A 26,236-nucleotide genomic window follows, 5' to 3' on the forward strand; every position below is an offset into this window, starting at 1 on the left:
GTGTTTCAGTGAATGGACAATAACCTATTAGTATATGACTGCTTCTGAATACAGCAGAATTATAAATTAGCTAGAAGCAGGTATAAGCTTGATCTTGCTTTTTGAGTCTGACAATGAAATAACTGAATTAACCAAAACAGTAAATTTCCTGGCAGGCTGTCAGCTTCAGATCACCTTTACCTGTGTCAGCCACTACAGCAGGGCTCTTCTACTCCAGGCCTCGAGAGCCCCTGTCCTACAGGTTTTAGATGTGTCTCTGCTTCAACACACCTGAGTCAAATATAGAAGTCATTAGCAGGACTCTGGAGAACTTGACTGCATACTGAGGAGGTAATTCAGCCGTTTGATTCAGGTGTGCTGGATCAGGGACACATCTAAAACCTGCAGAACAGGGGCTCTCGAGGCCTGGAGTTGAAGAGCCCTGCACTACAGTTTCCTATAGGAGTTCCTCTCTAATTGGAACTATGACTAATAGGAATAATCTAAGTGAGAAGCTGAAGCAGAAGCGCAGTCCTTATTAACTGCCTGTTCACCAGCTTTAGCAATTTTCAGTCGTAGCCCCTTAACTGTCCAGGGCCCAGTGACGGGCCGTTTGTAGTCCCTTTTATATGGCAGGCTAGACCCTCCCATTTTTATTGACACGTCATTCGGCCAATCATGTAACTGGCTGCACCAAATCACCTGACAAAGCTACGTGACGCCCTCTGAGTATTATTGGCTCTGGGAAACCCATTTCTTACCATGATTGGCCGAATGAGGTGTCAATCAAAATGGGCGGGTCTAGCCTGCCATATAAATGCACTTCATTCCCACGGACCAGATGCGACAGGTTAATAGGCTATGAAATGGGTTGTTCATAGCCAATAATAACCAGAGGGTGTTATGTAGTTGTTTCAGGTGATTTTTTTGCTGCCAGTTAAGGGGTTAACTTTTCAGCAATGAAACAGATACCTCACAGATTTAGCAATAGTTCCCTCAGAAAATTATAATTAGTGGTGAGTAGGAGTGACAGGAATGATGCCCTATATATGGTATATTTTTGGTGTGTCATGTTTAAAATGCCACACTAATAAAGAAAAAAACAAATATTAAAACACAATTTTTAAACATTTAATTACAAAATTTTAGGTTTGTGAATCAGGTCATCCTTTCTGTAAAAGTTGTTTGAAAAAACAGAAAAGCAAGATGTATCAGTTTTCCACATAGCTACATAGCTATAACTATAGAGAATTATATTTTTTTGGACTAGCCCACATGAATTTACAATAAAAACTGAACATTTTATTGTGAATCTTAAATATTGGGTAATTATTAAAAGATATTTGCTAATCATCAAGTTCTCTACCAAATTTAACAATATCTGTTAATTTTAACAGGGAAGGGTATTTTCGACATGCTAATAAAATAGTCAACAAGGATTTGGTGAGTATTTTAAGTTGACCTAAACAAAACTGACATATAATGATATCTAAACAATCTTATAATACATATGAGCTAACATTACTTAAGGCAAGTTAAGAAGTTTGTTGATGCCTTTTTACATCTTGAGCTGGCAAATCACACTATTAAGCTGTTTTAACCTGCCCTCATTTGCTGCAGATTTGCAAGCCATTTTGTAAGCCACCGCCTTGTCTGCTTTTCCTTTGTTGCATTATTTGTTGCCAGCTCTTTTTCCAGTAACTCATGCATGACATTTAAGTATGTGGAAACACATGCAGATTCCAAACAGAGCAATACCACTAAAAATTAATATTGACTTCTTTTAGTACAGATTATAAATGAAAGGCTTTTTTCTGATTCATACCAGATAATGATCCTCCATCCGGCTTTCATGAAATATGTTCATCAAGTCTGGCTGGGAAAGATCGGACGTTATCCATCCACTGGATTTCTGACTGTGGTTCTCAGTTTACTGATGTGTGATGAGGTATGTTTATATTACACAATGTATGTGTACATTATGCATGTGATTGGCAATTATTTTAGTTAATCTCCTGAAAAACAGTTGAAAGTGGCTTTACTAGTGGTGTGTTTGATAAAACTTTAAATTGAACTAATACCAAGTAAATACAGCACCAAAATTGCTGATAATTACCAATTCTTTTAACTTCTAAAGGCAGCTTTTTATCTGTAAAGTAGAGGAGACCAGTGTGACATGACTTATGACCTGAATGTATCATAAAAAATATTAAAAATAGCATTTTTTAATCTGAGTATAGCATTAAGTCAATTAAACTGGGATATTGATCTGGACAGTTAAGTAGAAGTGGTGCTATTAACCACTTTCAGCTGCTTCGGTGTTCATAAAATTAACAGCAGGTGCACTAGAGGGGCACCAATGAGACAACTTTTAAAACATGAATGGTTTTTCAGGTGGAGGCCACTGACATTTTCCCCTTCTCATTTTTTCTGACTGTTTTTTCACTAATTTTGCATTTTGCTAGAGTCAGTGTCACTACTAGTGTTGTAGTCAAGACCACCTAACCCAAAACGGAGACAAGACCAAGACCAGAGTGTATTGAGACCGAGACCAGACCAAGACCAGTGCCTGACGCTACATGACCCAATAAAATGTGAAACATGATCAAAATTACTTCTCAAATTGATCTGAAAGATCCACATTCCCATAAAGTCATCCTGATATTAAACACTCAGAGCTCAAATAAATATAACCATCTTTATTTAATACTCCTGGGTGACTTCCATCATTTATCACAGAATGTAAAACAATTATTCATAATTCATCACAATAGTCTTAACTTTTCTCTGCCTTTCATAAACAATGCATAAAGTTATGTTGTCTTTAAACCAACAACAATCTTTGTAAAAATGGGTGCTATTTCAAAACCACATAGGCAAATGTGTAAAACTGAAAAAATGGCAAACACTCATCGACAGTAAGAACTAAAGCCTTTAATCTTATACAGATTAACGCTGCAGGATGTAACTTTTATAAAAAATCTGTTTTTTACATATTTGTTAAAACTGTCACCATGTCACGACAGTATGAGACCGATAATCTGCGAAAAAAATGGAGCTCCTCCACCTCCTCCCTGAACCGCTCCCAGGCAAAAACAACCAATCAGAGCCAGGAGGAGGGTCTTAGCACTGTCAATCACTCCTCGTGTATGCTGCTCAATGTAGTTGTGTGCTATACTTCAAGATTTGGTATTGATCCTATGCCAAGTAAACACAGGGCCATTATCACCGATACTGATACCTATACGTTTTAATAATTATGAAGAATTTCCATGAAGTTTAACTGGTTTGAGATTTTTTTTTCCTTTGGATCATTAATTAGTTAATAGAACTGAATTGGGCAAAGTTTATATGTAAGTAGAAAATACTTTATCAAAATAAAAGTTATCGTTCTGAAACAATAGAACATTAACAAAACAATTTTCCCCATACATTGATGTCTGGAATTTTTTTTTCATAAATGAAGTGTACAAAATCATCACTTAAGAACAAATGCAAACTTTTTTTCCAGGTAGATTGTTCAGAAAGTATAATAAAAAAATTTAATAAAAAATTTCCCTTCATTCACTAATTTTCTACAAATTTAAATTTAAATTTGCTTTAAATGTTTCATAGCAAAAGTTGTTTCAGAAACAACTTACTTCTCTGCCGTTACCATTGAGGGTGGCCATGGTAACTTCAGGGTTCTAGCAAGAAATATTTCTCACTCCAGCGCTAATGCTAATGCTAATTAGTAAGTTAATGCTAACCGCTAAATGCCGCTCCCACTTGTTAACTGAGTAATGGGGCCTAAGATGTAACTGGAAAGCAGTAATCAGTTTTTTTGGACGTGTAGTTACATTTCTCGAGATGTTTGTCAGGTTTGGTTCAGAGAGGATTTTCAGTTATACACAAAGGATCAATGCAGAACTCTAAATCAGGCCTTTTTAGATTGATAGAATGATAATTTTTGCATATAATCCAGAAAAGTTACATTTATATATCAAGCATTTAATGTGTCCCAGAGTGCCGTTTCCTTCCACTAATGTGTTTGCAGAAATCACATAAAAAAATACACAACAAAAACATAATCCAGATTTTTTAACAATCAGCTGCTAAAAGCATTTCCTACATTTGAATATCAGCCACCATGTTGTGAGCATAAACTATCACGTTTTTAATGCAACAATAGGAAGTGACGTCATCTTGCTGGGAACTGTAGTTATTTTATTCTTGAAGGCCTCTCATAGCTCTACTGGTGCTGAAAACTAATGTTTGACTATGGCTTTCTGAATACAAGTAGGGCTGCAACTATCAATTATTTTAGTAATCAAGTATTCAATTGATTACTCCGTCAATTAATCAAGTAATTGGATAAGAAATAATTTTTCATTTTAACAATTCATCAGCATATTTTAACTTCCGTACTGCAGATGTTTCTCTGAACGATTGCTAGTGCTAATCGCAGCCCCCCTTTCCCCAGTACACTGTGGTTATAGGTCTGTTCTGGTGGCTACAGCTGACGTAAAGAAAAAATAACAGCTGACATCCTCTGCACAACGCGCGCACATTCAAACATGCACGCTCACAGCACAGAGAAGTGGGGGCAAATATCTCAGCGATCCACTCGTGTTAAAGGGTGGTTTTTGTTTTTTTTTCCAAATGACGAAAATCCGTTACAGTGATGGAGAACTAATGTGGAGGAAATGCTCCGCTTACACTGAGCTGCAGAGTTGAAACGAAACATCAAAGCAAGAAATTTGTGTCGAGGATTTTTAATAATCGAATTGCGTTACTCCAAGAATCGTCGCAGCCCTAAAACTTGCATTAAATTTTTAGTTTGTGTATCAAAATACATGAAGGTTGGTATTTACTGTGAATGCTGCAAAGCATTCACAGTATTGTTCTTGTACTCCAAAAACCTTCGGTCGCTAAAAACTCAAGCAGCGTTTGGGCTACAGACAACGTTCTGGTATCAAAACGTTCAGCCTGTTCTGGAGATTTGTGCTATTACTTTTCTTTTTTGTAACCTTTATACTTTTTAAGATATTGAACTTTTTATAATCTTCATTTTTGCCATTCAAAATGAATGGGGAAGTTTCAAATCCTTTTCAAATCCTTTCAGGATTTAAAAGCTAATAACTTCAGCATACTTTCAGCTAGAAAAACCATTTAAGCTTTAAAATGAAGCCAAGCCTTTCAGCTATTCAAGCTCTTACTTGGTGTAAGAATCTTTTACGGTTTAAGCACAGTGAGCGTTTAAGTTTAAGGTGTTTTTTCAGCCGTTTCAGAGTTTATAATGGTTGTGTATTGCGTTTGCTAGAGTGGGAGACTGATTAGTAGAGCTGCTTCTCTACTTTCAAACAATGTGTCTCTAAACCCTGTCAAATGTACACTTTTTAAACTGTAAGCGTTCAAACAGAGGGAGCACCTTCCAACTCCTTCATTAACCTCCACAGTAATTTCAGAGAGGTGATTTTCTCCAAAGCAGAAATGAGCACCTTTTTCAAACTGCTCCCACGGCCACACTTTTGAGCCCAGGAAAATAAAAATTACACCACTGTTTAGAGCAGGTCCTTGTGACGCTCACAGTTCAAAGATGATTTTGATAGGAGCTACGGTTTTTCACTTAGAAGCAGTTATTTGACAGGTGCGCCGAGGAAAATTTGACAGAGTGCATGCATCTCAGCAGGTAAGCAGTGCACCTGGCAGGTGTTTTCAATTGGCGCATTTACAAGCATTCAGCTTGGGAGAGCTCTCCAATATGTATGCTTGCAAACCTCACTGCTTGTGTGACATTACTGTTGGCTCAGTGGTAGAAAAGGGGACCATCAATGCACAAGAAACAGACAGAGCAGGTCCCACTTTACTCCAAAAATGCTAAGAAATGCTCTTTCAAGCATTTCTTAGCATTTCAGCTGCAATCTTTTAGCTTGCAGCATTCACAGTGCATTTTCTTCAGGAAATGCTTTTTCTAGTTACCTTTCATGCTGGGATATTTTTTGCTGAATCGGAAGCCTGACATTTTCCTTTGATCTTCATTTTCCCTCTCACTTCTCTTCGTGTTCAAGCCAGTTGTTATTTCGATTTATGCAGCACACGCATGACCAGTGGCGCAAAAAGGGGGTATGCACTATATGCAATGCATAGGGGCGCCGCACAAGAGGGGGGCGCCAAAACGATGTGGGAAAATATTTCTCTAGTTGCATTTTCTGTATTTGACAGCTGTGCATATGACATGATCAATAACAGAGGTGCTGCGCTGATTAGGCACCCCTGCGCTCCTTCACCTCCCCTCCTGTCCCATTTAAAGACAGTCCGTAAGTTATGTCATAGAAGTCTTGTATTTTATAAGTCCATGAATAAGTGATCTGCTCACATGAACACAGTAAATGTTGAGAAGATGCGTTTTGTGTGTGTGTGTGTGTGTGTAGTGTTCTAGCTAGCGGTTGATCGCAAGGCGCCGCGCCAGGCTGAGACGCTTCACTTTCGGAGCTCTGCTGTCTCTGCATTTAGCAAACAGGATTTATTTAAATCAGTAAAATAAATTTGAATGGTCAGAATACAGCAGCTTTTTTCCTCAACACATTAAATAAAATATAAAATTATATTATTCTTCAAAAATCACATTAGGAAAAATGAATATATTTCAAACTGATGAAAAGTTGCAAATTTTTCAGGTAAAAACTGTAATGTGAATTTCTGCGCTTCACAGTCGGAAAAACCCTGCATAAACTGCGCAGTGTGTCCAGTTTATCAGCAAATAGCGGAGCTGCAAACACAGCGGTGGAGACAAGTTATCATGCGGTCCAGTCCCCAAAGCTGCAGGGACGCATTATAATGCTTCATGAGAAAAGTCGACTCTCAGCCACCTTTCATCCTGGAGCCCTGCTGAGGCTTTTCCTTCACTTTCTATGAACTGACAGATTTCCTCAGGCGGCTCATCGCACCTGTGTAATAAGGCGCGTCACCAAATTCAGAAACTATTTACTCCAGAAAAGACTGAAACTGCCTCTTATAAAGTTCCCTGTCTGTGTTTCGGTGTTTATGACACGTTCTGTCTTCAGGACTTTGCTGCGCAGCGTTTCCTGCTGTGTGACGCAGTGATGCACTGTCAGCTCACCTGTGCAGGTCTCCCTCTTCATCTTTTCCGTATCTGTCCCACCAATCCGCTCTTTCCCCCGCAGCGCAAGTGAGGAAAAGAGACAGATGGTTTACCTCCGATGTCAGCCTTCAGGTCTTTTGCCTCCCACCTGTTTGGAAAATCCCTGTTTTCCACTTTTCGTTTGGTCATTTTTTGGGGAGTCAGGCAGCTTAGATGTCACTGTAAAAAGTGCTGACCGATGTTTTATCCGCTGATCACTGATCAATCGGCAATAGGGAACATAGGTTAGCGCACAGTTCTTGGCCTGCCGGCAGCTGCTGCAGTGCGTGGAATTTGTAGTATAAGTGGTGGGAGCACATTTACCCGTGGGCTATTAATAATAGCTATATGAAATCATCTTGCTGGCCGTATAAAATTAGATCGTGGGCCGGAAGTGGCCCGCAGACCTTGAGTCTGACACATGTGACATAGAGAAAAACTGCAGTACGGAAGTTAAATGGGCAGATGAATTGTTAGTACGAAAAATTATTTCTTATCTGATTACTTGATTAATTGATGGAATAATCGATACAATACTCGATTCTGAAAATAATCGATGGCTGTATTCAGAAAGCCATAGTCAAACATTAGTTTTCAGCACCAGTGGAGCTGTGAAAGGCCTTTAAGAAAAATGACATGCACCTCGAGAAATGTAATTACAGGTTCACAAAGACTGTGATTAGGCTTTAGATGTGCTTTCTGGTTACATGTGTAGGCCCCTTCACTCAATTAACAATCGGGAGCAGCTTTTAGCGGTTAGTATTAGCTTGCTAATTAAAAAGCAAGATGTTAAATTAATTGGACAGTATTCTGGCAATTAAGTGAGCTGTGGTCTTGACTGGTCTTGAAATAAAATCCCTAGTCCGCAATGTCCGAGTCCATGACAAGACCGAGACCAAATGCGATCGAGTCCATGACAAGACCGAGACCATCAAAAAGTGGTCTCGAGACCAAGACCGATCTCGAGTACTACAACACTAGTCACTACTGGTAGGATGAGGCTATACCTGAACCCTACAGCGGTTTGTGCCACTGCCAGAAGGTTTTCTATGTCTCTTGACTTTATAGTGTTCATCGGTTTAAATGCCTCACATTAAGTCTTCCAAACATATTTCTTGTCATTGTGGCCAAATAACCCAATCTTCACCTCGTCTGACCATAAAAAAATTCTCGATATTACATTTAGGGGTCATTCACGAATGTCAACATTTTCCAGAGCGTACAAAGCATACTCTTTTCACCCCCCCCCCCCCAAAAAAAACAAACAAACAAAAAAAACAAAAAACAAAAAAAAAAGTACAAAGAAAATGTTGATCTTTTTTCATGACATTTAATTTCACCTGGTTCTTTAGTATTGTAATGTACTAGGAATGGGGTGGGACTTTAACGCGTTAATTTCGATTAATTAATTACGGGGAAATTAACGAATAACGCATTTTAATCGCACGTTGCACCGGAACGTTTTTCAGTGCACGAGTTCCCGGCACACAGATTATATCGACGCACGATGTCAAAAATTCGAAGGACCCGGCCCACGTCCTTCGCAGCCCACGAAGACCGCATAGGCCGGAAGAGAGTGGCTAGCCTTCATATCAGCGTCGCCTGCCCTCGCCTCTGTGTAGCTCATCTCGCCTAGCAACCGTGAGTTCGAAGCACAGCTGTGTAAAAGCAGCTGGTTAAAGGGAAAACGAACTTTTTCTCCTTTTTGTGGTTTAATTTTAAGTCTTTAATTCAAAATAAGCTGTTAAAACAAGCATAACACATTTCAACATCAAGGAATACAGCTGAGCTAATGATTAATTTCCAACTATATTAAGTGAGACATTAATGTTGAATAAAACTATCCATTTATGATGTTTAACTTTAATTTCAGGAGTTTGCTTATCACAGGAGCACTTCCACCCTTCATTGGTCTGTGTAGTAGACTGGTGGGAAAATAAAATTTTGAAGTTTAAGCTTATGTATATTGATTCATTCATCAACCAAACTTAAATTAATATTTATCATGTTAAATATTTAAATGTGATTAAAATGCGATTAATTTCGATTAATTAATTACAAAGCTCCTAATTAATTAGATTAATTTTTTTAATTGAGTCCCATCTTGATATGGCAGCATCCATCAGGATGTTGAAAGGATCGGTGAGAGATTGCAGCAAAAGTTGCCTTTAATTTATAATTCAATGGTTCCTGTTGGCCATAACCACGCCAAAACTGTACAGGCATGAAGGAATGAACCTGACTGACTGTCTCGCTCTCACGCCATCACTGCTTCACTGATCACCACAAATACACACCGCGCTGCCCCGCCCCTTCTCCTCTCAGCCACTCAGCTCATAAACAACTACAGTGATGGAGGACACACACGTTTATGTCTATCATATATATAGTCATAAAATAAAAGCTCGAGCTGAGTGTGTGCATGTGAAAAAGTACATCTCTTTTTTACCTCGTTTTTTTCTCCCGTCTTCATGTCATCCCTTGCGAGGTTCTGTAAAACACATCCTGGTCTTGAAAAATTCTGTAGATCTTGGTATTAAATATACTCTTTCCTACCTATTAAAACATTGTATTGTTGCACTAATGAAAATCCATCAATCCATTCTCTTCCGCTTATCCTTTTCAGGATAGCAGGAGGGCTGGAGCCTGTGCCAGCTGTCACAGCGAGATTAACGGGCTCGACACACGGGGAGCGACGTCGCTCGCTCTCCATTCATTTCCTATGGAGCTTGTGCGATGAGGCGACAATCGCTTGCCCTCCTCCAGCTAAGCGACCGGCGACATTCGTGCATGTGAAATTTCGAGCTCGTACACGTAGACGTGCACACGCGACCAGGCAACACAACAAAGTTGGAAAATGTTCTACTTTTGTCGCTGTCGTGTGGCACTAAACCAATCAGCAAGAGTTTCATTGACTGACCAATGAGCGAAGAGTATGCTACACGCTGCAGTCTGCAACCACTTTCAGCACGAAGGAAAGCATCGTTTTAGCTGTGTTTGACTTTCCTATATTATATGACACTTCACGCAGTGATTATCGAGTTACACATAAAGGCAGCCATATGAGAACGTGTTAGTGCAAGACCAACGTTAAACAGACGGATAGAGAGGACTTTTGTGATAATATAGGATGAACCCAAGGTTGTATTTTTCTTTTGTAGAGGAGACTTAACAGCAAGATTTGAAAATGTCTAACCAATCACATTTCTTGGAGATGAGCGACATGAGAGCGCGATTCGCAATGCTGCCGTCGCTATCGCCTCCCGTGTGTTCAGTTTCACCCCAGTGGCGATGAGGCCCATTTGTCGCTGTCATTTGTCGCTCCCCGTGTGTCGAGCCCATAAGGGTACACCCTGTAATGAACAGAAAAACTGATTTGAATTTTAATGTGAATGTGTACTGCACTTCATGTACGAAAAATGTACATGCCGCCACACTGTACAGAGTGGCAGTGGAGCAATTTGTCATCGGAATAGCCGGTCTTGTGCCAAAAAGTGATTTCTGTTATTTGCTCAAAAACTTATTGCTGGTATTTATATTGTTGTAAATTTCATTTTTAGTCATAAAGAACATTTCTGTCACATGGTAGAAGCTGCAGTCGGTTTTTGGCAAAATGACTTTCATATTGTAACGATTCTGTTAAAGTTAGATGGTTCTGTGCAGAAGGCGTGGTTTGGCGTGGTTGTGGCACACAGCAACCATTTAATTGTTAATAAAAGGGCAACTTTTGCTGGCAAACTCTCGCCATCTTCTTCAACATCTTAACCGACGCTACAATATATTCTTTATTAATGAGGGAAAGAACAAGTCATTTCTTCATTTTATATATAAGCCTTTTATAAATCCTGTGCACCAGTATATTTCCCGATATAAGCAAAGCAAAAACATTTATTAAAAAAAAAAGCAATCATTTTTTGACACAACACCGGAAACCTGATAACTCCACTGTCACCGTGTTATGTGTACATACAGTGCTCGTACTGCGTCCCTTCGTGGCATCGCCTGGACCTCTGTTTGGCACCAAGGGAGACAGCACACACACCCCTGGACCTCAATTCATCCTTTAGCAACTTTTGAGACAGCCGACAGCAAATTTTATTGTACAAAATTTGGTAAAAGTACTGGACGCCGATCACCAGATTATGCACAAATAAATGGGCCAGCATAGATGAAAATAGGCCAAATCCATCATAGTTTTCTGTGGTTTACTGCATACAGTTTCCATTTTTGGAACAATGCTTCCACTTCTTGTTGACAGTTTGATTTCACAGAAGTTTGATTTACTTGGAGTTATACTGTGTTAAGTGTTCCCTTTATTTTTTTGAGCAGTGTATATTTGTGAGCCTGTGTGGATGAGAGAAGATGTATGGTGTATATTTATTCCACCCTGGAAAAAGAACAATTCAAGGAAATAATTAAAAGCCCTCAATTGCCGTGAAATTCATGCCCATGATGAGTGTGTGTAAATTGTATGTGTATTTACCAAAAAAAAAATCTAATGAGATACATTCTAATTTTCATTTTCAAAAAAAGTACTAGTAATACTAAAAGGTATATGGATTGCTAAAAAGTAATTAATTGCAAGATTACTTTAACATTAAAGGGCTTAATATAACTTCAGTGTATAATTTTTGTTTCCCCAGGTCAGTGTATTTGGGTTTGGAGCAGACAGCGAAGGAAACTGGAGCCACTACTTTGGCCTCCTCAGAAACAAACAACTAAAAACAGGAGCTCATCCAGGAAACTACGAATATGAACTGATTGAAAAATTATACAAGAGGAAGAAAATCTTGTTTTTTAAAGGATGGTAATTTTCTTTTTCTATTTAGGCCCGAGCCAACCGAAGGGTCGGTGAGGAGCCTATAGTGATCGCAAGGGGCGTGGGCGCAAAAATGGGGGTGGTGGCATGGGACGCGGTCGCAAGTGACCCCTGACCTCATGGGGACGTGCGCCAGGTCGAGACCTTTCCGAAAAGGTATATATGAGGGTGACTGGAAAAGCGCCTAATTGGAATCGTAAGCGTTCTTCATTATTCTTTATTCCGATTCTTCTTCTTCTTTTTCTTTCTGGGCTTTGATCGCAAATTTGACCCCCTGAAAAATATACGAAAACTCACCATTTTCGCTAGTCATCACTCGTGCATGCTTTGCTTTTCTCCCAAACTTTAATAACTTATATAGTGTCCCACTCTGTATCCATAAATGGAAAAACAATGGCAATTCCTGCAATAGCGCCCCCTACATAATAAAACTAAAATTTGCATGGAGGTCAAATAATTTAGTTACTCCTAGAATTCTGAAATTTGGTTTACACATTCTGTATATCACCCTGATCAAAAAAGTCAATCACACCCATGCCTCATTTTGCACCCCACCCCTGTAACCACGCCCCAAATTCCCCATTCATTTTCAATGGAAAACCTAACATTTCTCCATGACACTTCATTCACGTCTTTTGAGCTGTATAATGACCACAACCATTTCCAGTAAAACCTATGATGATGTTACACTGCAGAGGGGCGTGGCCATGGTGCCATGGCGTGCTTCGATCCTTCGCCATGACATTTCGATTGCCTCTCATTCTCATATACTTTGTCCAATTGCCCTCAAACTTCACAAGTGTGATAAGGACCGAACCCTGAACACATCCACATGACATTAGTGAATGTCACTCTAGCGCCCCTAGTGGAACAAGGAAGTTGCTTTAATTCAAACACTCATTGTCCAATCTGCACCAAACTTCACAAGTGTGATAAGGACCCACCCCTGCACATATCCAGGTGACACTGAATGACAGCGACAGCGCCACCTATTGGAAACAGGAAGTTGCTCTATTTCAAACAGTCATTGCCCAGTCTGCACCAAACTTCACAACTGTGATAAGGACCCACCCCTGCACACATCCATATGACATTGAATGACAGTGACAGCGCCACCTACTGGAAAGAGGACGTTGTTCTCATTTAAACACTCATTCTCCAAACTGCACCAAACTTCACAAGTGTGATAAGGATCCACTCCTGAACACATGCACATGGCATAATTGAATGCCAGTTGCAGCGCCACCTACTGGAAACACGTGCAGTTACAGGTCTAACTCCAGTTTTACATTCGGCAGAAGAACCAGCTTGCTGGGGGTTTGTGAGGCTTGCATGTGGCTCGCTGGGGTTTGCAGGGCTCGCAGGCGGCTCACTAGGGGTTTGCCTGGCTCGCAGGCGGGTGGCTGGGGGTTTGCAGAGCTTGTAGGTGGCTTGCTGGGGGCTCGCAGGGGCTCACAGGCGGCTTGCGCGGGGTTTGGCGGGCGCACAGGCGGCGAGGGCCTTTAACGCCGCTTGCTATTTACAATTGCATCTTTATCTGAGGGAACTCATCAGTAGTAAACCTAATCCTGTGTCACAAGAATATATAAATGGAAAAAAAAAATTCTGACATGCATCAAAAAATCTGTACATATTTTCAAAAAAGGACTTTCTGCTTCACTCCAAAATAAAGGCTTAGGGTTCAGAGCAAGGGTTGGGATTGTCACTAATAATGACTTAGACCTCAGAGAGGTAACAGAAGCTTCTGTTAACAGGTGTTTATCCACAAATAAAATATGTACCATTATAATACTCTCATCTACCTGTTTCCTCCAAATCAACAAGAAACCCAAAATACAAAGGTGTTTTGTGTTTAGCACTTTTTACTCCATGAATTAATTGATTTAATATTGAGCACCTGGATGAAATGGTAAATGGACTAGTTCTTATATAGCACTTTTCTACTCAGTATGAGCACTCAAAGCGCTTATACAACCTGTTTTGCATTCACCCATGCACTCCCATTCATACAAGCACTTCCATTTTTACAAAGCTAAGTGCTTTTTTTAATTAACTAACATTCACACGCATACATACTCCGACAGAACGGTCGGAGAGCAACTTGGGGTTAAGTATCTTGCCCAAGGATACATTGGCATGTAGCCTGGAGTAGCCAGGATTCGAACCGCTGACCTTCCGATCAGTAGGTGACCTGCTCTACCTACTGAGCTACAGCCACCCCATGAGTGAGTGGGATGAGTGGGTACAATGCCATTTATAATAAAGAAATGGAGTGTTTGGATAAACAAGTGTAAACAACAAAATGTTAAAGGGTTATTTGTTAATGAATTATACCTTTGGGTACTACAAATCACACACCAGGAGATAAATTTAGTATGTAAATTATAGCATTGGTTGACAGACATACAGAGGTCCATTAAAGGAGACATATCATGCAAAAGCCACTTTTTTAGCCCTTAAACACATTTTTTTGTGTACTTTGAGTGTGTAGTAGTTCAGGAAATTTAAATACCTTCTGTCCCAGTGCTGCATATATATGTTTATATTCTTTTTGGGTCATAATTTGTCAGTCTGTTCAGTTTTCTCTATTCCCTGTTACGTCTTCTTTCCTCTTACTTCACAGTATTTGCTGTGGAACTGCTGAACAAGGACATGGACTTCCAGCTTACAGATTTCATGAATCCACCATTGTTTTCTTGCAGTGATTTTGTTGTCCAAGTTCAGTTATGCTGAAGTTGCAAGCAGACAAGACAAAATGTTTGGTTGTTGGGTGTATTAACTAGGGATGGCAAGATACCACTTTTTTTAGGTCCGATACTGATATTTTACATTTGGATATCTGCCGATACCGATACAAATCCGATCTTTTTTAAAAAACAAACAAACAAACAAACAAACAATTGATTTCAAATGCCTGGATATATTTTACATAAGTAAACAGTCTCTCACACAACAAAATCAAATCTTTTAGTTGTCCCACGTACAAGACTAAGAACCAGGAAGGGGCAGAGCTTATCAGGCAGTGGTGCCAAAGCTCTGGAACTGTTTACCATTCCATCTCCGTTTAGCTGACACTGTGGCGTCTTAAAAAATAGTTGAAAACTTTTCTGTTTAACCAGGCTTTCTGTTGACTTTATTTTTATTATTTTTCTTTTAATATGGTAATTTTAATATGTTTTTAAAATGGTGTTTTATCTTGGTTTTTTTGATCTTGTGTTTTAATTATTGTACAGTGCTTTGTGACTTTTTGTCTGTGAAAAACACTAAATAAAAAAATTTCACATACTTACAACAAACACTTTTTCAGCTGAATCCTGTTGCTCCTATGTGAGAAGGTGATGCATTGGCTTATGGATTGTTGCAAATGTCATTAGGGCTACAACTATCGATTATTTTAAAAATCAAGTATTCTATCAATTATGCCATCGATTACCCAAGTAACTGGATAAGAAATACTTTTTTCGTATTAACAGTTCATCTGCATATTTTAACTTCTGTACTGCATTTTTTTTCCTGTGTGAAACAAACAGGGTGGATGGAGCAGCTACAAAGTTCTATTTTCTTCACTTACTGATCAGGTGGTTGATGAAGGACCTCCAGCTGTTTCCCAGTTAAGGTTTAATGGTGGTTATAGGGGAAAAAGCTTGTTTTCGACACTAGAAAAACATTTCCTTCCACTCCACCTGAGCTCACGATCACCAGTTTAGCCTCTTTGCGCTTGTGCAGACAGACTGCACGTAAAACACCTGACTGCTGTTGTTGCATCAGTGTTTATGATCCACTCCATTCCAGTAGGTGGCAGTAATGCAGCTCTAAGCTGGTTTGGTCTACCGCAAACCCACAAGAAGAAGACGATGACAGAGAACTGTAACGCAGCTAATGTGGGTCGGGTCGGATCAGATTGCATTTTTTATTCCTTTCCGATATCCGATCCAATAATTTAGGTCAGGAATAGTGAATATCGGATTGGCGCATCCCTACTATAAAGCCCCTCATCTGTTTACTGTCAATTAAGTGACTTCAGAGAGTGTTTGCCAATTTTCTGACTTACATGATTGATTTGTTGTTTTGGGGTTTGGGGAGATGGCCATCCCTGTACGTTATAAACAAAACATTCACTTTCTCATTCATGTACAAAGCAGTTTTTCAGTGTGGGTGGGAGAGTTACATGAATGTTAAATCAGAGGCTAGAATTAGCAGCTGGTTAGGTTTGCATAAACACTTGTAACAGCAGGAAACAGCTATTTTGGTACCAACCTTTATTTCAAATCTCACTTAACAAGACATAGGGCCCAATTTACTCAACAGAATCCCCAAATAATGCTAGGTGTGGTCAGTTTTGCGGGTGAGTTAGAACAGTTGCACAGTTTTCTAAACACAGGTACAGTAATCCCTCGCTACTTCCTGGTTTGCTTTTCGTTGACTCGCTGTTTCGCGGGTTTTTGCGGTACTCGTTCTTCACATGCGTAGTACGTGTTGTACAGTAATGTATATATTTGGTGTATAAGTGTGGGGAGTTTATTTTAGTAGTTATACACTATTTTATCAGTATTAAAATAACTTTAGCGTCCCTACTTCGCAGATTTTCACTTATCACGGGTGGTCCTGGAACGTAACACCCGCGATAAATGAGGGATTACTGTATAATATTACAATACCTCAAGAGCTGCACAATTTAGGACAAGGTCGCAAACTAAGAGATGATATTTGGTAATTTCCCAACAGGACAGGTGCAGTTTGTTAATTGTAATCAGAAAAACATATAAGTCATACATGTGTACATTAAATGTAGGCCTGTGGTGGCAGTCTGGCAGACAGAGTCATTATGATGGAAACAGGTAACAGTAATTAACAGGCTCCAATGTAGGATGGTAAATTGTGCAACAATATTTTGACATCACATTCTGCAGCACTCTAATATTAAGAAAACTTATGTCACTTCAAGGGATACAAACAAACCGGAAATGCCCGATTGCTAAAATTTTATTTCGATACTCTGCAACAGAACCACCACAATTTTTCTATGCTGGTTAGTTAAAAAAATGGATTTGCAGATTTCATGGGGGAGTTTTGTGTGTGTGTGTGTGTGTGTCGTATTTGTCTGTGGTATTCAATTCAATTCAATTCAATTTTATTTATATAGCGCCAAATCACAACAAACTGTCGCCTCAAGGTGCTTTGTATTGTGGGTAAAGACCCTACAATAATACAGAGAAAACCCAACAGTCAAAATGACCCCCTATGAGCAAGCACTTGGCGACAGTGGAAAGGAAAAACTCCCTTTTAACAGGAAGAAACCTCCAGCAGAACCAGGCTCAGGGAGGGGCAGTCATCTGCCGCGACCGGTTGGGCTGAGGGGAGAGAAAGACATGCTGTGGAAGAGAACCAGAGATTAATATCAATTAATGATTAAATGCAGAGTGGAGTATAAACAAAGTAAATAAGGTGAATGAGAAGAAACAGTGCATTATGTGAACCCCCCAGCAGACTAGGAATATAGCAGCATAACTAAGGGATGGTTCAGGGTCACCTGATCAAGCCCTAACTATAAGCTTTATCATAAAGGAAAGTTTTAAGCCTAATCTTAAAAATAGAGAGGGTGTCTGTCTCCCGAATCCAAGCTGGAAGCTGGTTCCACAGAAGAGGCGCCTGAAAGCTGAAGGCTCTGCCTCCCATTCTACTCTGAAGTATCCTAGGAACCACAAGTAAGCCAGCAGTCTGAGAGCGAAGTGCTCTATTGGGGTGATATGGTACTATGAGGTCTTTGAGATAAGATGGTGCCTGATTATTCAAGACCTTGTATGTGAGGAGAAGAATTTTAAATTCTATTCTAGATTTAACAGGGAACCAATGAAGAGAAGCCAATATGGGAGAAATATGCTCTCTCTTTCTAGTCCCTGTCAGTACTCTAGCTGCAGCATTTTGGATCAGCTGAAGGCTTTTTAGGGAGCTTTTAGGACAGCCTGATAATAATGAATTACAATAGTCCACCCTAGAAGTAATAAATGCATGAATTAGCTTTTCAGCATCACTCTGAGAAAGGATGTTTCTAATTTTAGAAATATTGCGCAAATGCAAAAAAGCGGTCCTACATATTTGTTTAATATGTGCATTGAAGGACATATCCTGGTCAAAAATGACTCCAAGATTTCTCACAGTGTTACTGGAGGCCAAAGTAATGCCATCCAGAGTAAGTATCTGGTTAGACACCATGTTTCTAAGATTTGTGGGGCCGAGAACAAGAATTTCAGTTTTATCTGAATTTAGAAGCAGGAAATTAGAGGTCATCCAGGCCTTAATATCTTTAAGACATTCCTGCAGTTTAACTAATTGATGTGTGTCATCTGGCTTCATTGATAGGTAAAGCTGAGTATCATCTGCATAACAATGAAAATTGATGCAGTGCTTTCTAATAATACTGCCTAAGGGAAGCATGTATAATGTAAATAAAATTGGTCCTAGCACAGAACCCTGTGGAACTCCATAATTAACCTTAGTGTGTGAAGAAGACTCCCCATTTACATGAACAAATTGGAGTCTATGAGATAAATATGATTCAAACCACTGCAGTGCAGTACCTTTAATACCTATAGCAAGCTCTAATCTCTGTAATAAAATGTTATGGTCAACAGTATCAAAAGCTGCACTGAGGTCCAACAGGACAAGTACAGAGATGAGTCCACTGTCAGAGGCTCTAAGAAGATCATTTGTAACCTTCACTAATGCTGTTTCTGTACTGTGATGAATTCTGAAACCTGACTGAAACTCTTCAAATAAACCGTTCCTCTGCAGATGATCAGTTAGCTGTTTTACAACTACTCTTTCAAGAATCTTTGAGAGAAAAGGAAGGTTGGAGATTGGCCTATAATTAGCTAAGACAGCTGGGTCAAGTGATGGCTTTTTAAGTAGAGGTTTAATTACAGCCACCTTGAAGGTCTGTGGTACATAGCCAACTAATAAAGACTGATTGATCATTTTTAAGATTGAAGCATCAATAATTGGAAAGACTTCTTTGAACAGTCTAGTAGGAATAGGATCTAATAAACATGTTGCTGGTTTGGAGGAAGTAACTATTGAAGTTAACTCAGAAAGATCAACTGGAGCAAAAGAGTCTAAACAAATACCAGCAGTGCTGAAAGCAGCCGAACATGAAGAATAATCTTTGAGATGGTTAAGAATAATTTTTTCTCTAATGTCCATCCATCCCATCCATTCGCTTCCGCACATCCTGTTAAGGGTCGCGGGGGGTCTGGAGCCTATCCCAGCTGTCATAGGGCGAGAGGCAGGGTACACCCTGAACAGGTCGCCAGCCTGTTGCAGGGCCAACACAGAGGGACAGACGACCTTTCACACTCACATTCATGCTCTCATTCACACCTATGGGCAATTTAGATTAGCCAATTAACCTAACCCCAGTAAGTGCATGTCTTTGGAATGTGGGAGGAAACCGGAGTACCCGGAGGAAACCCACGCAAGCACGGGGAGAACATGCAAACTCCACCCAGAGAGAGGGAGAGGCCTGGGCCAAGGTGGAATCGAACCCAGGCCTTCCAGATGGTATTCTAACTGTGAGGCAGCAGTGCTAACCACTACGCCACCGTGCTGCCCTTTTTTTGTTTTTGTTTTTTTTTTGTTTTTTTTTCTTTCTCTAATGTCTAAAATTTTATTTGTAAAGAAATCCATGAAGTCACTACTAGTTAAAGTGAAAGGAATACTCGGCTCTACAGAGCTCTGACTCTTTGTCAGCCTGGCTACAGTGCTGAAAAGAAACCTGGGGTTGTTCTTATTTTCTTCAATTAATGATGAATAGTAAGATGTCCTAGCTTTACGGAGGGCTTTTTTATAGAGCAACAAACTCTTTTTCTAGGCTAAATGAGCATCTTCTAATTTAGTGAGACGCCATTCCCTCTCCAGCTTTCAGGTTATCTGCTTTAAGCTGTGCGTTTGTGAATTATACCACGGAGTCAGGCACTTCTGATTTGAAGCTTTCCTTTTCAGAGGAGCCACAGTATCCAAAGTTATACGCAGTGAGGATGTAAAACTATTGACGAGATAATCGACCTCACTGGGAGCAGAGTTTAGGTAGCTGCTCTGTACTGTGTTGGCACATGGCACTGAAGAGCATAACAATGAAGGAATTAGATCCTTAAACTTAGTTACAGCACTTTCAGAAAGACTTCTACTGTAATAAAACTTATTCCCCACTGCTGTGTAATCCATTAAAGTAAATGTAAATGTTACTAAGAAATGATCAGACAGGAGGGGGCTTTCAGGGAATACTGTTAAGTTTTCAGTTTCTATGCCATATGTTAGGACAAGATCCAGAGTATGATTAAAGTGGTGGGTGGGCTCCTTTAAATTTTGAGAGAAGCCAATTGAATCTAACAATAGATTAAATGCAGTGTTGAGGCTGTCATTCTCAGCATCTACATGGATGTTAAAATCACCCACTATAATTATTTTATCTGAACTGAGCACTAAATCAGATAAAAAGTCTGAGAAATCAGACAGAAACTCTGAGTAAGGACCAGGTGGACGATAGATAATAACAAATAAAACAGGTTTTTGATTTTCCCAATTAGGATGAACAAGACTAAGAGTCGGGCTTTCAAAAGAATGAAAACTTTGTCTGGGTCTTTGATTAATTAATAAGCTGGAATTGAAGATTGCAGCTAATCCTCCTCCTCGACCTGTGCTCCGAGTATTCTGACAGTTACTGTGACTCGGGGGTGTTGATTCATTTAAACTAACATATTCATCCTGCTGTAACCAGGTTTCTGTAAGGCAGAATAAATCAATACGTTGATCAATTATTAAATAATTTACTAATAGGGACTTGGAAGAGAGAGACCTAATGTTTAACAATCCACATTTAATTGTTTTATTTTTTGGTGCAGTTGATGAAGCTGTATTGTTTATTGTTTTTGAATTTTTATGCTTAAATAGCTTTTTGCTGATTTTAGCTTTGTTTTTTGGTGGTCTGGGAGCAGGCACCGACTCTATGGGGATGGGGTTTTGGGGCGATGGCAGGAGGAGAGAAGCTGCAGAGAGGCGTGTAAGACTGCAACTCTGCTTCCTGGTCTCAACCCTGGGTAGTCAGGTTTTAGGAGGGTTAATAAATTTGGCCAGATTTCATTTTTTCATTTTTTGGACACCACTCAGACAGCCAGAGATTCAAGGAGAACATGCGGCTAAACATGTCGCTCCTGGTCTGATTGGGGAGGGGCCCAGAGAAAACTACAGAGTCCGACATTGTTTTTGCAAAGTTACACACCGAGTCAATATTAATTTTAGTGACCTCCGATTGGTGTAACCGGGTGTCATTACTGCCGACGTGAATAACGATCTTACCAAATCTACGATTAGCCTTAGCCAGCAGTTTCAAATTTCCATGAATGTCACCTGCTCTGGCCCCTGGAAGACATTTGACTATGGTCGCCGGTGTCTCTAGCTTCACGTTTCTCAAAACAGAGTCGCCAATAACCAGAGTTTGTTCCTCGGCGGGTGTGTCGCCGAGTGGAGAAAAACGGTTAGAGACGTGAACAGGTTGGTGGTGTACCCGGGGCTTCTGCTTAGGACTACGCTTCCTCCTCACCGTCACCCAGCCGGCCTGTTTTCCCTGCTGCTCGGGATCTGCTGGGGGGGAGCTAACGGTGGCTAAGCTACCATGGTCCGCACCCGCTACAGGGGCCTGGCTAGATACAGGATTTTCCAGGGTGCGGAGCCGAGTCTCCAATTCAGAAAGCCTGGCCTCCAGAGCTACAAACAGACTACATTTATTACAAGTACCGTTACTGCTAAAGGAGGCCGAGGAGTAACTAAACATGTGACACCCAGAGCAGGAAAGTGCAGGAGAGACAGGAGAAGAAGCCATGCTGGTAGTGAGTCGGCTAAGGGCTAAACTACTAGCTGAGCTAAGCTAGCGAATTTCTAAAAACAAATAAAGTGAGTAATGTGAATACAGGTGATTCAGCAAAGAGTATGCTATTTAAAGTAGGTGAAGATTACACTAAAATATGTTATTATCCAGATAAATCGAGTTATACAGATATAACAGCTAACAGACAGCAAAACGCTGTGCTCCGAAACAGGAACAGGAAGTGATACAATACCGCAGTGAGAGCCAACACCAAGTGACAGCGCCACCAGGTATGAGTGGTAGGCGCTGGCCTTGAGCATGGTGGTACCCTCTGTGTGTGACCATTTCAGGCCCTGGATCTGCCTTCCCTGCTGTGTGGTTGGGTGTAGGCAACTGGGGTCTTTAGTGATCCAGTAGTTAGCTGGATCTCTCCTTCAGGGGTAGTCTTCTACCTCCTGGTCATCCTGGCCCTTCCCCTCCTCCCACTCAATCAAACATCATATTACACACACATAGGGTCTTGGGGGAGGGGGGCTCGTGCCACAGTGAGTACGTCCACTTCCATGACTCTGCTCGCTGTGCTGTATGATGTCCCTCTCCTCCTTTTTAATTACATCATATGGCTCACATGTGATGGTACACATAGGGCCTTGGGGGGCAGGTGTGTCATGCAGTGTTTGGTGGGTGGAGCTGGTGAGGTGGCCCCATATTTCTGTTCACTGCTGCCTGCTCCTCAATTTTACTGACATCTTAGACCAGGGGTATTCAACTACATTTTTCTATGGGCCAAATTGTCATGAGGCTATTTGCCAGTGGGCCACACATTTCTTGGGGCACTTACTCTTGTGCATACTTATCGGTCCAGTTGTCGTTAAATCTTCTATTTTCGCTGTCCACCTTACGTCTCTTCTCTTTTGAATGTGACGTTTTCATCAGAAACTGCTGTCTGGCCTCCCGCCAACTCCTCAGCAAGGAAAGTAGCTATTGGATGTCCTAAAAGTCGCTAGAAGTCGCTATATGACATCATCACCTAATTTGCATAATTGGTTATTTGTACGTAGTTGCAATCGAGGCTGTAGGAGAGAGGAATAACATCTTTGGAGAGACAAAAAGTGAAGAAAAAATATGTTTAGAACTACTGGGGCTGGGGAATATGGACCAAAATAATATCTCAATATTTTTTACCTGAATGGGGATATAGAAGAAGAAGAAGAAGAAGAAGAAGAAGAAACAGCCTTTATTGTCCCACAGAGGGGAAATTTGGGTGTAACAGCAGCTGCAGTTATTATAAATATAAATAAAAATATGATAATTTACACTATTAAGAAAAGAATATATATATATATAAAATCAACAAACAAGATTAACCTTAATACTACTAATACTAACACTATATACAATGTACATGAATACTAACACTATATACAATGTACATGAAACATATATATGAAATATATCTTGATATTTTTTTTCTTCCCAAAGTTATAAACAAAAAGGCAACTCTGAGTCAAAGCTACATGTCCCAAATGTCACACAGACACTTTTATTAACATTCAGCTGTAGATGTACATGAGAAATTGCTCAAAAATAAACCACTGGCATATTTAAATAATAATGCTCCCCAAATAAATTAATGCTTTTTTCTCCATAACAAGAGACTCCCAGCTGTGCTATTAAAATGTAAACATAACAGATACAGAGCAAAAATAGCAAAGGCTGACTGATTCTTTTAAAAGCCAGTCTGCAGTGAAGTATCCATCCATCCATCCATTTTCTTCCGCTTATCCGGAGCCGGGTCGCGGGGGCAGGAGCCTAAGCAGAGAAGCCCAGGCTTCCCTCTCCCCAGCCACCACCTCTAGCTCATCCGGGGGGACCCCAAGACGTTCCCAGGCCAGCCTAGAGATATAATCTCTCCAGCGTGTCCTGGGTCTGCCGCGGGGCCTCCTCCCGCTGGGACATGCCCGGAACACCTCACCCAAGAGGCGGCCAGGAAGCATCCTAATCAGATGCCCGAGCCACCTAAACTGGCTCCTTTCGATGTGGAGGAGCAGCGGCTCTACTCTGAGTCCCTCCCGGATAGCTGCACTCCTCACCCTATCTCTAAGGGAGAGACCAGCCACCCTTCGAAGGAAACTCATTTTTGCCGCTTGTATTCCCGATCTTATTCTTTCGGTCACTACCCAAAGCTCGTGACCATAGGTGAGGGTAGGAACGTAGATCGACCAGTAAATCGAGAGCTTCGCTTTTACACTAAGCTCCCTCTTCACCACGACAGACCGGTGCAGCGTCCGCATTATTGCAGAAGCAGCCCCGATCCGTCTGTCGATCTCCCGCTCCCTTCTCCTGTCACTCGTGAACAAGACCCCGAGATACTTGAACTCCTCCACTTGGGGCAAGAACTCGTTCCTGAGCCGGAGAGGGTACTCCACCCTTTTCCGGCTGAGGGCCATGGCCTCAGACTTAGAGGTGCTGATTCTCATGCCGGCCGCTTCACACTCAGCTGCGAACTGTTCCACTGCGAGCTGGAGGCCACCCCCTGATGAAGCCAACAGGACTGCATCATCTGCAAAGAGCAGAGATGAGACTCTGAGGCCACCAAGGAAGAAGTCTTCCGCCACCTGGCTACGCCTAGAAATTCTGTCCATAAAAGTTATGAACAGAATCGGTGACAAAGGGCAGCCCTGGCGGAGTCCAACACCCACAGGAAACGAATCCGACTTATTACCGGCTATACGGACCAAGCTCTCACTGCGGTTGTACAGAGATTGAATGGCCCGCAACAATGGGCCAGACACTCCATACTCCCGCAGGACCTCCCAGAGGATACCCCGAGGGACACGGTCGAATGCCTTCTCCAAGTCCACAAAGCACATGTAGACTGGTTGGGCAAACTCCCATGCGCACTCGAATATCCTTGAGAGGATAAAGAGCTGGTCCAGCGTTCCGCGACCAGGACGAAAACCGCATTGTTCCTCCTGGATCCGAGGTTCGACTAACAGACGGACCCTCCTTTCCAGCACCCTGGCGTAGACCTTTCTGGGGAGGCTGAGGAGTGTGATCCCTCGAAAGTTGGAGCACACCCTCCGGTCTCCCTTCTTAAAGATGGGGACCACGACCCCGGTCTGCCAATCCAGTGGCACTGCCCCAGATCTCCACGCGATATTGCAGAGGCGTGTCAACCAAGACAGCCCTACAACATCCAGAGCCTTCAGGAACTCAGGGCGAATCTCGTCCACCCCAGGGGCCTTGCCACCAAGGAGTTGTTTAACTGCCTCAGTGACCTCACCCCCAGTGATGGCCAGGTCATCCCCCTCGTCCCCAGACTCTGCTTCCACTACAGAAGGCGTGTCAGTGGGATTCAGGAGGTCCTCGAAGTATTCCTTCCACCGCCCGACTATAGCCTCAGTTGAGGTCAGCAGCACCCCACCCGCACTATAAACCGTGTGAGTGGAGCACTGCTTTCCCCTCCTGAGTCGCCTGATGGTTTGCCAGAATCGATTCGATGCCGTCCGAAAGTCTTGTTCCATAGCCTCACCGAACTCCTCCCACACCCGAGTTTTTGCGTCGGCCACTGCCTGAGCTGCATTCCGCTTGGCCTGTCGATACCTGTCAGCTGCCTCCGGAGTCCCACAGGCTAACCAAGCCCGATGGCTCCCTTCACCTCCGGTGACCACCATCTGGTTCGGGGGTTACCACCACGACAGGCACCAACCACCTTGCAGCCACAGCTCTGAGCAGCAGCCTCAACAATGGAGGTGTGGAACATGGTCCATTCGGACTCAATGTCCTCAGCCTCCCTCGGAATGCTGTCGAAGTTCTGCCGGAGGTGGGAGTTGAAGATCTCCCGGACTGGGGCTTCTGCCAGGCGTTCCCAGCGCACCCTCACAATACGTTTAGGTGCACCAGGTCTGTCCAGCATCTTCCCCCGCCACCTGATCCAACTCACCACCAGGTGGTGATCAGTTGACAGCTCAGCTCCTCTCTTCACCTGAGTGTCCAAAACATAGAGCTGCAGATCTGATGATACGATTACAAAATCGATCATCGACCTGCGACCTAGGGTGTCCTGGTGCCATGTGCACTTATGGACATCCTTATGTTCGAACATGGTGTTTGTTATGGACAAACTGTGGTTTGCACAGAAGTCCAATAACAAGAAACCCTTCGGGTTCAGATCGGGCAGGCCGTTCCTCCCAATCACACCCCTCCAGGTCTCACTGTCATTGCCCACGTGAGCGTTGAAGTCTCCCAGCAAGACTATGGGGTCACCAGATGGAGCACTCTCCAGCACCCCGCCCAGTGACTCCAAAAAGGGTGGGTACTCTGAACTGTCATTCGGCGCATAAGCGCAAACAACAGTCAGGACCCGTTCCCTGGCCCGAAGGCGCAGGGAAACTACCCTCTCGTCCACCGGTGAAAACTCCGACGTACAGGCAGCAAGCCGGGGGGATACAAG

General features: G+C 41.8%; 1 protein-coding gene across 4 annotated transcripts in view; it reads left to right on the forward strand.

The window, feature by feature from the left end:
- Nucleotides 1–15,115, forward strand: part of LOC115788113 (CMP-N-acetylneuraminate-beta-galactosamide-alpha-2,3-sialyltransferase 1-like) — a 41,105-nt gene extending 25,990 nt beyond the window's left edge. Inside the window, exons 5-8 of one of the 4 annotated variants that reach the window (XM_030741025.1) lie at nucleotides 1,377–1,422; nucleotides 1,808–1,927; nucleotides 11,746–11,909; nucleotides 14,545–15,115. In XM_030741025.1, the coding sequence (XP_030596885.1) occupies nucleotides 1,377–1,422; nucleotides 1,808–1,927; nucleotides 11,746–11,909; nucleotides 14,545–14,626 (412 nt within the window). In that variant the 3' untranslated portion in view covers nucleotides 14,627–15,115. Of the gene's footprint in view, nucleotides 1–1,376; nucleotides 1,423–1,807; nucleotides 1,928–11,745; nucleotides 11,914–14,544 lie in introns of those variants that run through there. The other 3 variants (XM_030741027.1, XM_030741028.1, XM_030741026.1) reach the window with 3 other exon arrangements.
- The last annotated feature ends 11,121 nt before the right edge of the window (nucleotides 15,116–26,236 follow it).

The sequence above is a fragment of the Archocentrus centrarchus genome, chromosome 11, assembly GCF_007364275.1.
Source record: "Archocentrus centrarchus isolate MPI-CPG fArcCen1 chromosome 11, fArcCen1, whole genome shotgun sequence".
Lineage (NCBI taxonomy): Eukaryota > Metazoa > Chordata > Actinopteri > Cichliformes > Cichlidae > Archocentrus > Archocentrus centrarchus.